Source organism: Nesoenas mayeri (assembly GCF_963082525.1).
Source record: "Nesoenas mayeri genome assembly, chromosome: 3".
Lineage (NCBI taxonomy): Eukaryota > Metazoa > Chordata > Aves > Columbiformes > Columbidae > Nesoenas > Nesoenas mayeri.
The window spans coordinates 108,924,517-108,939,418 of NC_137544.1; the positions used below are offsets into that span (position 1 = coordinate 108,924,517).

Below are 14,902 nucleotides of genomic sequence, written 5' to 3' on the forward strand. Positions count from 1 at the left end.
TTGGAAACTTTGAGGAATACATTTATGACAACCTTACAGGCTGACTGCATTCGATTGGACTTGCAGATTTGTCTATTTATAGCTGCAACATAGAAACAACCTGTGGCCATTGTGGGACAGTATGATGAGATTGCTAGCAAACTGATATACCGGCTGTTATATACCAATTGTCACTCTGATCAAGAAAATGCAGGGAATGAATTTAAGCCTTAATAGGCCATGATCCTTTTGTCATATATGTACCATTTGTGAAATTTAATTCTGATTTTTTTTTTTATTTGTAATCTATGTCTTTTATAAATTGCACTAGCTGGTTTTCTTAACAGCACAGCTTTTGGCATGCCTAAATGTAAATTGCTGCAGAACCTGCAAGTCTTTAACATCAGGTCATAGGCCATACTTGTATTTGGTCTGATCCTACATACTTGCAAAGTTTTTGTTGATGGTTCTGGGAAGTCTCATAAAGCTGTAGTGGGTTGGTGTGAAGATAACAACTGGCATCATTCTGTAAAAATTTTTGAAGGTTCAACCCAATTAGCAGAACTTGGCACAGCTTTAAATTACTTAGAGCTTTTTAAGGAGGAACCTCTAAATTTGATTTGTGATTTTTATTACGTAGTCAAGGTCCAACGCACGTATCTGGTTCTGAAGTTTTTTTTGTTTATTTGTTTGTTTGTTTTTTTAAAAAAGGGGGGAAGTAGGGGAAACACCACAAAAACAGTTGTCAAAAGCATTGTATGTGATGAAATACTTTGCAAGTATGACCCAAAGCCATGCTAAATCAGAAAGAACCTACATTAGTTATGGTCAAATCACTAGTCATTGGAAAAGGCCTCATCAGTTGATAACCTGGGGAAAAGGTTATGTTTGTGTCATTACAGGCCAAGGATTGAAGTGGATTCAACAAAGATTCAATGGATGCAGATGGACAGGAGGGAGATAAGTTGTGAGGACTGTTTCAGATGTAAACCATGGATCCTAATTCAGTGTTACAGATGCTCGCAGACCTGGTGGTCTAGAAGCCTATTAGCAAGCAGGTGGGTGTACCTTCTGTGGAAAATGGCAATTTGAACAATCAGCAGGAGATCCAAAAGGGTGATATTATGATTAGATAGTTAATGCATAGATAAGGTAAAATTATGAGATATTTCTACCATAGTAATCTAAATTTAGCAACTGATAAAGTTTTAGAAGGGATATTAAGGTTAAGCTATTGATCTTCTAAATAGGTTGAGATAACTTTTAAGATATTAATTCAATTATTAGTATATACTGATGGTATTAAGTATGTTACCCTATAAACTGCACAGTTATAAATCTTTTAGGAATTTAAGAGAATATATAGTATTAACTTGTCTGGTTATTTTGAATCTATTAAAATAGTGTGATAATAAGGTTGTAATGATAGAATTAAGGTTTTAAGAATAGGTAGGTAGTTGTTTGATCTTATTAAGTAAGGTTTAACTGCGTTATATGTAATTGTAATTATGTTGTTAATCACGTGTTTTATGTTGCAATATATTTCAAAAATGATGCACCGTGCAGTTTAGGGGGCCTGACTAATTCAGGAAAAGAAAGGGGGAAGTGTGGAGGGGTTTTGATAGACAAAGATCTGTTGCTGAATTAGTCAGGCTCAAAGGTATCTCAAGGCCGTTTCGAGAACAGAGTCCGCTGTGAGAAAGAGGGGCGTTCCTCAATCACTGGGGTCCTGGTGTGGCATGAATCATTGGACGTATCCTCAGTGAGACTCCAACGCACGGACAGCCCATGATACTCATTTAGTGACTCCATGCTTGGAGCGTGGACGCGTGATTAGAATATAGTTACATATATAAGGAGACTTGTTTCTGTAATAAATGGCTTAGCGTGATTCACATTGAATCGACTTGTTTTGCTTAGTCCTTATCTCACTCTAACAAGCTTCCATTCCTATCGCTTCTGTGTCCACACGCAAGCAGGGGAGAGGTCAGCTCCATATATGCAGAAACTCTTCCCCAAACACTCACAGTTGTGCACATGCTACAGCTCTTGTATAAATAAGACTCCAACTAAGCGCACGAGTCTGTACACCCCATCGGACCGTCTCACAAGCGTGTACAAACACGGGACCCCGTTCAAAATTATGCACCACTACCGTCGTGTATAAACGTACAAGCACGTCTATGTCTGTGCAGACTGACAAATTTCTATGCAGACGTTTGATACACGAATGGCTACACGTGCAGCCATATCACGCAGGCTCTGCTGTTCTTTCACTAAATGACCTCTTTGGAAACGTTTCTCGGGTAGGGCTACCTCTCGTATATTTTTCTGGTATAACTGTGAAAAGTCAGCGCAGGGAAACCGTCTACATAAACACATTTCAATCCTGCCTTGTTTTGCTTTTGTCTCCTCTACCTAGATGATTCCCATTTTCTCTGTTCACTTGAGGTGTCATGATAGTTCTGTTGCACACAGGCACAACCAACACATACAAAGTGTCAGCAGACACACTCACTTGAGCACAACACCAGTGCAGATGTACACAGGAGACGAAATAAACACTCATGCATGTGGAGAGAAAGACGGACTCACATGCGGGTGGAGAAACGGATGGATTCAGCAGGCGCTAAGGCACACAGAGACTTTCAGGGACACTGTCTCCACAAGCACTGGGTCAAGTCTGCAGGTATCCTAGACATTGACAGTCGTGCCAGCACCTGTGACTGTGCAAAACTATCAGACGGTAACAGGAAAGACACTGCCTCTCACACAAGCACACAAGTGTTTGCCTTCAGCTATAGATCAGGGACAAGCTTGTGAAGAGATGCTCTGCTGCACTTTCTTGTTATGACATGTTCTGTTTCGTTTCTCCTGTAGGCTGATTGCTAAGTGTCTTTCCTCAGGTGACTGTGAAGCATTTGCCGTGAATGAGAAGTACCATGGCTCAGCGTTCAGTTCTGCCTATGTCTGTTGCTGATTCTTTCCTAGCAGAGCTCCCTTGTGACTGTCCACATGAGAAATGCAGGACTGTACAACTGGAGAGATGCAGAAGCGTTCAAACAAACACCACAGCTGTACACTCATTCAAGCTTAAACATGAATGGAACCCGCAACCAGGCACATGCACGTGGACAGACAAGCATTTATAAGCACAACTTCATTCACACACAGTTTCATCCCAAAACAGGAGCATATCTGCGGGTACCCTGCAAATGTGAAGCCATGTCTACGTGTTTGCAGTGTCTCCATCTTAAACAGACGTGTTTACCCTCCAGCATGAAAGTGCGTTTCTCGTACGTCCTCCTGTAAGTAGAAGTGAGAGGGCGTGCTTGCGGAAGTGTGCATGCGTGTTGCCACGCGTTTGCTGATTATGTCAGTCTGTGAAAAGGTAGGTGCTTTTCTCTAGCTGCGTATGCGTGCATGTTGTGGTGGGCACATATACCTAGATGCTTGTGGAAAGGTTTCTGTGTGTTTTTTGGTGAGGAATCCTATGTGTGCACGTGGTAAAAGAGAAGGGGTAAGCAACCAGGTTCCAACACTGAAGAAGGCAGACGATAAATTTTCCTACGCCGTCTCTGTCTTTCAGTATACCTGGTAGGACAAAGAAAACCGCTAAGCCTTGCGATCGGAAAGAGACACAGAACAAAACTCACCGCACAGAGGAAAAACAGCAGAGCATCTGTTCACAACCTTGTTTGTGAAGGCAAACACTTTGGTGCTTCAGTGAGTTTAAACATTTCCCTCTAAATGTGTGATTGCGCACACTGGTTCAAGTGGTTGTACAGACCTTCAGTCCTTGGGTGCGGGGCTTTCTAAAGTGTGTCTGTGGGCACGTCTGAAAGTATTCCGCTGTCTCAACACGCACACTCGATTGTTTACCTAAACATACGCAGAGGCGTTTTAACACGTAGTTTTGCACGCACAGAGATGGTCACCGTTTACAGCACAAAGGGCCCTCACTTTCCTGCCATCAGAAAGAATACTGCACCAGCGCAGGGCAGTGCCAATGCCCACACGTGTGTGACCAGAGTACCTGGAGTCAGGAAACGAACAGTATGATGCGAAACTCTTGTCCGTGTAGTCTCATCTTGGAGTAAGAAGGGCTACGGAAGCCAGGCATAGCAAGGGCTCTTAGCCGGCGTTCTTATCTGTGTTTCTTGATCTCAGGCTAGGAGTTGCTATGGTTAAGATTTGGTTCATTACCTTGGTGTGCCTATGTGCTCTTGGCAGGTCTGTGAGACCTTGGGATTTTGTGGCTCTGTCTAGATGTATAGGAAATAGTATATGTAGAATGGTGTGAGATCACAACCGTGCATGTGTGTTCAGCTTGATTTGTAATTGCAAATATGGAATGAGCATGTGTGAAACTTCTTTATACAAGAGCTGCAGCAAGTGCACAAGTGTGAGTATCCCAGAAGGGCTGATGAGCCGGGTTGGAAGGGAGGGGAGCACAGGCACGTCCTAGGCAATTGTAAAGGAAAGAAGAAGGAACATAGTCTGAAAGAGAAATAGAGGGGAAGAAGAGGTGCTGAAGTTGGAAGCCTTTCCTTGCTAGAAGGAATTAGCGCAAGGTCCTTCAGATATGATTTTTCCCTGATACCACGCTCTGCTCTTCTTTGGCTAAATGACCTATTTGGAAACATTCTATATCACTGTGGGAACAGGTAGGTGCTTTTCCGTAGCTGCGTAAGCATGCAGGCGGTAGCTTTTGCACATATCTGTGTGTTTGCAGAAAGGCGTCTTTCTGCCTGTGTTTCTGTGAGGGAGCCTATGTGTGCATGCGGACAAAGAAAGATAAAGCAGTAGGCTCCGATTCTTGCATATTCATAACAATTTGGGGCAATTTTTCACATACCAAGCCTCTACAGGAGAAAGAATGGCCTAAAACCAGGATACTGATTATTTCACGGTCTTTGCTGCCATCTAGCGTCAATTGCAGGACATGCAGTCTGTTTCGGCGGAGATTCTGAGGGTCTTTTCATCTGTCTGACGATCTACCTCTCCACGTTGGCAGTTCTCCTCTGAAGCGCAACTAGTACACACTTACATGAAGTAAATGATTAGTTCATTACATAAAATACATCTGTTAATTTCTAGTCAAACATAAGCTAAGAACCCTGCTTCTATACAACTTAATCTTCTGTCTGCAAGTCCTCGTGCTGGAGAATCTAAAATTTGAAAAATATCCCTTCGTTCTGCAGGTGGTTAGAGGGCAGGTATCATGGCATTGCTTGAGGATGGGTAAGTCCTTTGTACCTTGTCCGCAGTCTATATTGCTTCAGCAGCTTCCATTCCTATTGCTTCTGTGTCCACACGCAAGCAGGGGAGAGGTCAGCTCCATATATGCAGAAACTCTTCCCCAAACACTCACAGTTGTGCACATGCTACAGCTCTTGTATAAATAAGACTCCAACTAAGCGCACGAGTCTGTACACCCCATCGGACCGTCTCACAAGCGTGTACAAACACGGGACCCCGTTCAAAATTATGCACCACTACCGTCGTGTATAAACGTACAAGCACGTCTATGTCTGTGCAGACTGACAAATTTCTATGCAGACGTTTGATACACGAATGGCTACACGTGCAGCCATATCACGCAGGCTCTGCTGTTCTTTCACTAAATGACCTCTTTGGAAACGTTTCTCGGGTAGGGCTACCTCTCGTATATTTTTCTGGTATAACTGTGAAAAGTCAGCGCAGGGAAACCGTCTACATAAACACATTTCAATCCTGCCTTGTTTTGCTTTTGTCTCCTCTACCTAGATGATTCCCATTTTCTCTGTTCACTTGAGGTGTCATGATAGTTCTGTTGCACACAGGCACAACCAACACATACAAAGTGTCAGCAGACACACTCACTTGAGCACAACACCAGTGCAGATGTACACAGGAGACGAAATAAACACTCATGCATGTGGAGAGAAAGATGGACTCACATGCGGGTGGAGAAACGGATGGATTCAGCAGGCGCTAAGGCACACAGAGACTTTCAGGGACACTGTCTCCACAAGCACTGGGTCAAGTCTGCAGGTATCCTAGACATTGACAGTCGTGCCAGCACCTGTGACTGTGCAAAACTATCAGACGGTGACAGGAAAGACACTGCCTCTCACACAAGCACACAAGTGTTTGCCTTCAGCTATAGATCAGGGACAAGCTTGTGAAGAGATGCTCTGCTGCACTTTCTTGTTATGACATGTTCTGTTTCGTTTCTCCTGTAGGCTGATTGCTGTCTTTCCTCAGGTGACTGTGAAGCATTTGCCGTGAATGAGAAGTACCATGGCTCAGCGTTCAGTTCTGCCTATGTCTGTTGCTGATTCTTTCCTAGCAGAGCTCCCTTGCTCCATACGCAGCCACGTATGCGTCTGTGCTGTACGCTACACATCAACAAACGTGTATACCCTCAAGCGTGTCACTACGTTTCACATACGTCTTTCTGTCAAGAGACGGGAGTGGGCGCTCTTGCGGAAGTGTGCATGGGTGTGGCCAGGCGTTTGCTTTACGCATTGGTGTGTGAAAAGGGAGGTGCTTTTCTCTAGCTGCGTGTGCGTGCACGTGGCGATGTGTGCACACAGCTGGGTGATTGTGGAAAGGTTTCTGCGTGGTTCTCGGTGAGGAATCGTGTGTGTGCACGTGGACAAACGGAAGGCGTAGCAACTAGGTTCCAGCGCTGAAGTAGGCAAAAGGCAAGCTTTCCCGTGCTATCCCTATACATAGTTGTGCAAAGCAAGCCGATAAGCCTGCGACCGTCAAGAGAGCTACAACGAAGCACGCCGAACAGAGCAAATACCAGCAGCTCATCTGATCACACATCGTTTCGGATACATGCTTGAACGCAAATACGTTCGTGCTTCTGTGAGATTGAAGACGTCCATCTTGAATATGTGATTGCGCACACCGATGCAATTGCTTGTTTCTACGTTCAGTCCAAGGGTGCGGGGCTTTCAGAACTGGGTCTGTGGAGACGTCTGCGGAGATGCCGCTGTCTGAACACGTACACTCCATTGTTTACCAAAACATAGGCAGACGCATTTGACCACGTCGTTCTGCATGCACAGAGGTACCAGTGTTCGGAAGAGACAACGTTATCGCGTGTGCACGCACAGAAGAAAAAGCAGACCATGAGCCTCTGTGTGAACATGAAACAGCTGTCTACACACTCGCAGACACGGGAACGTGCCTCAATGCAGTCACATCGCCACCAGCTTTTGAACACAGGCTCTGCTGGTTTGGGCCCTTTTCAGGCACAGTCCTGACTGCTGCGCACACTGCCGTTCATTCGCTACATCACCTCCGCGGAAACATTTCTCCGGTCGATGTACCGCTCAGCTTTCTTCTGGTGTAACTGTGAAATGTCAGTGCGGGGAATCCGTCTCTGTCGAGCAAACGTCAATCCTGAATCGGTTTTGCTTCGTTGCTTCTACCTAGGCGATTTTCCTTTTCTCTGTTCTCTTGCGCACTCATGACTGTGCTGTGTTACACACAGGCACAGCCAACGCACACCAAGCGTCAAGAGACACACTCAGCTGAGCTCAACACTAGCGCAAGATGCGCATGTGCGATGAAATCCGCCCACATGCTTTTGGAGAGAAAGACATGGACTCACACGCGTATGGAGCGACGGATAGATACAGCAGGCGCTAAAGAACACAGACTTTCAGGCACACTGTCTCCACACAAGCAGGGACTGCTCTGCAGGTATCCTAGGCCTTGATTATCGAGCTTGAGCACACTAGACCTGAGCGAAACTCTCCAACACTTACAGGAAAGACAGATGATCTCCCACAAGCACACAAGTGTTTGCCCTCAGCTATAGATCAGGGATAATCTTGCTAAGCCTCTTTCCTCGGGCGACTGTGAAGCATTTGCCATAGGAGAGGGAGAGGTACCCCGGAGCAGCATTCAGTACTGCCTGCGACTGTCTTTGTTCCTTTCCTAGCAGAGCTCCCTTGCATCTGTTCGCATGAGAAATGCAGGACTGCGCAACACGCGGAACCTTGACAAGAATCAGCACAGCTGTGCACTCCTTCCAGCTTTTAAGCATGAATATGTATTTCCGTTCTGTTTATCGGCATGAACAGGCAGCCAGTAAAACCTGCCATTTCCTACTACCTTCCACCAAACTACACTAAAATGCCTATTTGCAGCTTACAGTTGAGACACCTTTTTCCTCCTGTTTGTGACCCAGAATCCTAGAATTAGGTGCACAACTCTTGCAGTGGCACTATGATTGATTAAAAGAATTGCCAGAGTTGACTGTTGGTCAAATCAAGGAACAGGTAACACCTCTCCAGAAAGTGGACATGATATAGCAGTGGTAGCACCTTCTTTAATTTGAAAAGGATTTTACTGTTGTGACAGTTTAATATGATAGGATTGTGTTTCTGCTTCTCAGCCCCATGTCATGATGTCTCCTTTCACCTCTGATGGAAAGGAGAGTTGTGCTGCTGCCATTGGAAGGGAATTTCTTGCTCAAAACTGAATGTGAGTAACTAAAGGGTCACAGTCTTGCTTTTATGCGCATGTAGTATATATCCTGGAGGACTTTGTTTTGAGGTCCAAGATTTTAAAAAAATAAAATAAAATTTCAAACAGGGGCTCTTAGACATCTTGGATAAGCAGTTGGGGTTTGTATATGTAGCAGATTAGCCCATGATAACTCTTTTTGGTAACTGAAATGCAAAGGCTGCTTTGTAAAGATGTTTAAATATTTTGATTCATTTAAAATCCATACCTTGTTTTAATATTAGATAATTGCCAGGACATACAGGCCCTTGCATTCCTTCAGACATTGCTTGCGTAGATTGTGAAAATGCAGCTGAAATTATATCCTGGAAGAAAGCATAGAGCAGCAGTGAAGAATGGGAAATCCATGTCTCTGGTCAGATTTTGAAGTTCTCTGTGTTTACCTCCTACAGACTCAGTGTATGGTGGAAGAGGAGCAGAGAAATGGTGTCTGCCCCAGTTCCCCTGTCCGAGTGCCTCCAGAGTCCCCAACTGCACAAGTGCGCTCCCTAAGATACCGCCGTGTGAACAGCCCTGAATCAGAACGCCTCTCCACTGCTGATGGCAAAGCAGATCTACACGAAAGAAGGTTTGCTCACCCTCTGTAGCCTCCTACTGCTTTTACCCACCATCTTGAGGACTGTGGAGACCAATCTAATCAGTAGATCAGCAGGCACTGGACGTTCATTTCTGGTTGGAGGTGCTCATGGGCTTTATGATCTTTCTGATGAGACTCATGTCTGCTAATAAGGAGAGTTAGTGGGAATGATTCTTACTCTGTCTCGGGATGGGAAGAACTCCACAGATAGAAGAAGGGACATTTGTTAGAGGGAAGGCAAAGGGTCAGATCAGAGATAATGTAAATAGTCACAAAACTTTTGGCTGGCCTGAGGTGGGAGGGAACAATGGATCTTTTTAGGATACAGACAAGGATCCATGTATTCTGAGAGCTAGCTGGCAGATCTTGATCTGCTGGGTTTCATTATTTCATTATTTTTCATCAACAGCAAGAATAATGTTAATTTTTCAGCATATAGTATTGCACTTGATACTTTCAGATGCATGGCAAAAAAATCAACAAAACCCCAATAATAATAATAATAATAATAATAATAATAATAATAATAATAATAATAAGAAGCTTTCTAAAGCATTGTATCCTGGAGAACGTGTTACAAGACACAAGCCTTTGGTGCTGGTTAACTCCTTTCATGTCCTTTGTTAATCAGTCTTCCTCTTTTCACTGGAAGTCAAGGCATGGACTGTGGTTGCAGGGCATACTGGTGAAATGCCCCCTCTAAAAGAGGCAGGGAGGAGACAGACCTTCTTCTCAGAGAAAATCTGACAGACTTCAGCCAAGAAGAACAGTCACAAGGAGGCCATAGCTAGAAATGGAGAAGGATCAAAAGAACTAGAGAGTGGATGAGCCCCCAGCACTACCCTGTGTGTTAGGTACTGTTTTATTCTGGGTGGCTGGAGGAAGCTGTGATTCTTCTCTGTAATTCAGGAAGGATTGTTTGTGTTGCTGTTAATAATTTAGAGCTTGAATAATAATTCTTGTGTCTTGGTACCTCTTCTTTTCCTTGGTCAGAAGAAAGGCACTTTAAAACAGGAAGGGAAAGAAGTCATTTATAACAGTCAGCAACACTAGTCCTGTATATTCACTGAATGCTTTCAACTCCTTCCTTTATTTCTCTAGCTCTTCCTTATCTACTCAGCATCATGCTAACTTAATATAGAAAATGTGTTTTACCCAAAATACATCCTTTTCTCCTGCCTTCTTACCTCAGCTTCTGTTTTAAAAATCAAGATATTTTTTCATCTTGCAAGTAGCCTGCACCAAGTATGTTGCAAATACAATCCCACTCTGTCACACAGTCTACTCATTATTCCATTTTTGACTTTTCATGACACAGACCTGAATCGCAGCACTGGGAAATTCTTCTGGCTTTCTGGAGTAAATTCTTCCACTCCAGGAGTCTCTCCTCTCCTGGGGAATGCATGAAAACATTGCCTAAGTCCAGAGTTTCCCTTACTTTTTTTAGCAATAGCTTTTAAAATCCAGTTCTTATCACGCACAGTGTATTCTTACTTTGTATACTTAGTGTTTCCTATTCACAATAATATATTTTCAAGAACTAACAAATACAACCTTGCTTCTTTCAGATCCATCAAGATGGCTTTTGCTGAGAACTTTGGTTTTGCTCGCAATTTTCTCTATATCAATCTTGGGTTCACCTCCTTCTCTAATTCCCCTTTCTTAGTCAGAAATTTGACATTGCAAGCGCCGTTATTTCCATCTCAGCTCTGACCTTCCTCTGTGTTGATGATACCCAGTTTTGCTTAGCAGCCTTCACCAAATGGTCAGTCACTTCTCTGTTTCCCCTCATGCTTTCTCACACATGGAAGGCTTTTCCCAGAAGAGTCTGCAAGGCTGTTTGGTCTTTGTTGAAATCCTTTTGTAAAATGCACTGCAGCTGTCTTTTTCTGACCAGCAGATGCTCTGCTTTTGTACAGCAAGCTGCTAACGGCTGTGGTGGACAGAGAAGCAAAGTTAGCAGCAGGTGCAGGCCAAATGAGAAGCATGGATTATACCACTGTGGAGTAGAGTGCTAGAAATGCCACTGTTTTTTCTTGCTAAGATGCTGCCAGGGCCATTGGGGCACAGGGAGCTTCCAGGGTCTCTTTGGAGGGTATTTCTGCATGGCTGGAGAAGCTGCTGCTATTTAGACTGTGAGTCGCTGAACTTTATGCTACCCATTGTAAAAGGGTACTAACTATATTTTCTTCCTGCTCCTCCAAAGTATTTTGGGGTCATCTGTGCACAATAGGATCGAAGATTTCTTCTGTCTTTGAAGAACTCCTGTGGCCACCTTAGAGGCTTCAATGGCCACTCAAGTGGTAGCATAGTGCAGCTGAAGAGGTTGTAAGAGCCAAGCAGAGACACTGTTAAGTCAGACAGTAGATTAAGGATTTAGGGAGTGTTTTCTTTTTCACAAACCAATAGTATTTACCAAAGGCTTAAGAGTATATTGGTGTTGTTGGGGGAAACTGGTTATCATCCTGTCATCTACAAGGAAGAGAGGTGCTGCATTGGCTCTCATACTGAAGCACTTTAGGGGGAACATCTTTTTTTGCCACATAGATTCTAAAGAAATATTTTTGCTTAAGCCTAATGGCTCCATGTTCTGTCTTTAGATCTCGAATGGATTTACCTGGCTCTCCATCACGGCTTGTATGCTCCTCCCAGCCAGCCCAGATGCTGTCCATTGATACTGGCCAGGCTGATCGGCAGGCAAGTGGTAGGATGGATGTGTCTGCTTCGGTGGAACATGAAGCCCTCAGCAATGCCTTCCGCTCAGTACCACTTGCAGAGGAGGAGGACTTTGATAGCAAGGAATGGGTTATCATTGATAAGGTGACAGAGCTGAAGGACTTTCACCCAGGTGCTGAGCCGAGCACCTCTGGAACCACAGATGAGGAGCCTGAGGAACTGAGACCTATTGAAGACGGTGAGGAGAGAAAGCGCTTAGGAGGAGATGCTGCAGTCAGGCCAAAGACGCATGATGGACGAGGTCGGGGTATGCAGCCTGTGACTGAGGAGGACAGTTCCCACAGACATGAAGGACCTTCTCAAACAGTATCTGACAGTAAACATGAACAGCAGATGGGAAGTCCAGCCCACTCTCCCCTACATTCAGCACCAGCTTTCCGACAAAGGAGACGAGAATCTGAACCTACTGGTCCTCAGAGACAGGTAAGATCCCTGGGTCTGTATTTTGTTGACTAGCATAGCATCATCTTAGAAAACCTCAGCTGTACTGGAGAAGTCTGTGACTCAAGCATGGATGCTTTTGTGAAACTGCGTCTAACAGTGCTTCTAAATGTTGTGAACAACTTAGAAGTGCTCCCTATAGCTAGTAACATCCCCTACAAAGGACACACTCTTATCAAGATCTTTCAGCTGATTTGGCACAGTGACAAGAGGAGAGCACAGCTGTGGTTGTAGGTATCTTAAATCAGTTCTCTTATTGCTCTACCACAGTGTTTTGTTAATAACCACTTAGCTGTATGCAAGTGTTGCCAGCCAATCTTCTCCACATAGTTTCTCAGCAGCAACAGCAGTGTCTGCCCTCTATTCTAATCACACATCAGCATTGGGCACAGCAATGCAAATCATGAAATAACTCCCTGAGATTAAACTTTTTTCTAAATACCTAATAAAAAGCTCAGAGGAACCAGCACACACATCACATCAACCTTACTTCTGTGATTGACATTGTTGTTAGCAGAACTCACAGAAATGTTCTTTACCTACTCTGTTTGTTCCAGATAGTTGTAGAGGGCTTTTTTCTTTTGGTTTTGCTTTTTTTCTGTGGTCCTCTGAAGATACAAAGAACTTCAGGCTTTAGTGGGAGGCAATCTATTAGATGACCTGGAAAAACTTTATATACTGTTGGGCTCCGAGTTCCTCTGTCATGTCTAATCTTCGTTTCTCAGACGTTCAGAAGAAGGCTGTCCCAGAATGTTTACTTCAAGAGACAATAAAATTGTTCTCCCAAGGGCTTTTTGTATTTGTAGGTTAATGAATGTGGGATCCATAAGAGCAGGCAAGTCTTGGGTCATGTACACAGTGACATCCTCCTGTGGCAGGCGTTTGGGCAGCCTGCTTGTTCCTCTCTGGAAGCTGTTAATTCCATGTCCTACTCCCTCTTGAGCTTATTCTCTAAAGGAGTGTTCACTGAACTGGAGCATGTTAAAAGAGCATCCTTCTGTTCAGGCCTTGACCAGATTCTTCTCTTCTCTGGATCCTGGAGAGGTACAAGAAAAAAGTGCTGTTAATTTGGGCAGCAAAACATGACTGATGCAATAAACTGTATGAAAAGAATCAAACCAAAGTGTTCCTTGCTGAGGTGTATGAGGCTGCAGTACTTACAGGAAGGACAGAAATACTGATAGCAGGCTCTAGTGGGACTGTCCTGCTGAGCATGGAATAATAGTAGTACATGCTTCTCAGGAGGACTGCATCCAGTTGCAAGGTTCCTAGGTGGAGGTGTTTGCTTGTAAGAAGCCGAGATGTTGGATGACACAGATATCTGGAGCTTGCACAGGCAAGATCAGCATAATTGAAAGGGTCTGTGTCTGATTTTGCTCTGTCTGAACACTTATTAGGCTGGTCAGTGCAAGATCTGCAAGTTGTGATGAACACAGCAAGAGCCAGCTGGTAAGAACCAGCCGTAGGAACCAGCAGGAACACTTCACTGATGTATTTAGCATAGCTAAAGAAGGCTGGAGATGCCTTCTTGGCCACCGCACCTAATACAGCTATAAGAAATGACTGGGCGAGTTGGGTATGACACAGTATGAAGGCTGCTTATCCCTGCACGGTGATACTTAAAAAGCAGGCAAAAAAGGTAAATTAATGGGATTGTGGATGATTACTGCTAATATATTAGACAGCCTTGGCTCTCCAGCTGACTGAACATTTTTTTGCTCCTGTATTCTGAAATACTCTCTGGTTACTCCTGGACCTAACTTTGTACATATAGACCAACACTGGACTTCTTTGGCTGGCCAGGATTCAGTTGTGCATCCTTTGAATTCTGGATCCTTCAGTTGCTTCTATATACACAGCTTTGCAGTGTCATTCCTCTTTTTCCATTTGCTGTCACAGAGCCAACTGCCAACTCCGAAAGAAAGAATTACTTGGTGCCTGAAGGAAAGCATCAGCCTGTTCTCCTTAGGTGCGGCAGAGTTGGAGGGACAGTTGTTTGGGATGCTAATGATTTGACCAAGGAATTAACTAATGAAAATACTGAACGCCTCACTAGCAATGAGAGATGTTTCCTATAGCTCAGGCTTGGGCTTCCTCTGGGTTTGATTGAAATTGTGAACAGATAGTGTGTGTATGAGTAAATCTTCCTTATCTTTGGATATGAACTGAGCCTTTAAAATTATCACTAAATGCAGACCTACCATGATTAAGGTCCTAGGCCCTGTTGTACTGATTTGGGACCTCATTCTGGTCTCCCAGAAACTGGTGATCATCCATTGGTATCAGCAAAGTACAAACCGAGAGCAAATGGGTAATCCCTGCTCTCATGCTTTGTTCTGTTCCTCCGTTCTCTGGCTCCAATATATAACCCATTACTTGTTGCTGGCAAAAAGACAGTCACCTCTGGATTATCATAGAATCACAGCATGGCTGAGGTTGGAAGGGACCTCTGGAGATCATCTAGTCCCACTCAGGATTGCTCAGGAGGGCGTACAATCAGAATCTCTCTGAGGATGGAGACTCCGCAACCTCTCTGGGCAACGTGTTGCAGTGTTTAATCACACTGATGGTAAAAAACCTTTTTCTTATGTTTAAATGAAATTTCCTGTATTTCAATTTCTGCCTATTTCTTCTTGT

General features: G+C 44.1%; 1 protein-coding gene across 1 annotated transcript in view; it reads left to right on the forward strand.

The window, feature by feature from the left end:
• Positions 1 to 8,058: 8,058 nt before the first annotated feature.
• The window catches only part of LOC308038700 (tau-tubulin kinase 1-like), a gene marked incomplete at both ends in the record, with an annotated part of 31,972 nt that continues 25,128 nt past the window's right edge, over positions 8,059 to 14,902 (forward strand). Inside the window, 3 exon segments of the mRNA XM_080341475.1 lie at positions 8,059 to 8,073; positions 8,904 to 9,079; positions 11,689 to 12,247. Of these exon segments, the coding sequence (XP_080197601.1) occupies positions 8,059 to 8,073; positions 8,904 to 9,079; positions 11,689 to 12,247 (750 nt within the window).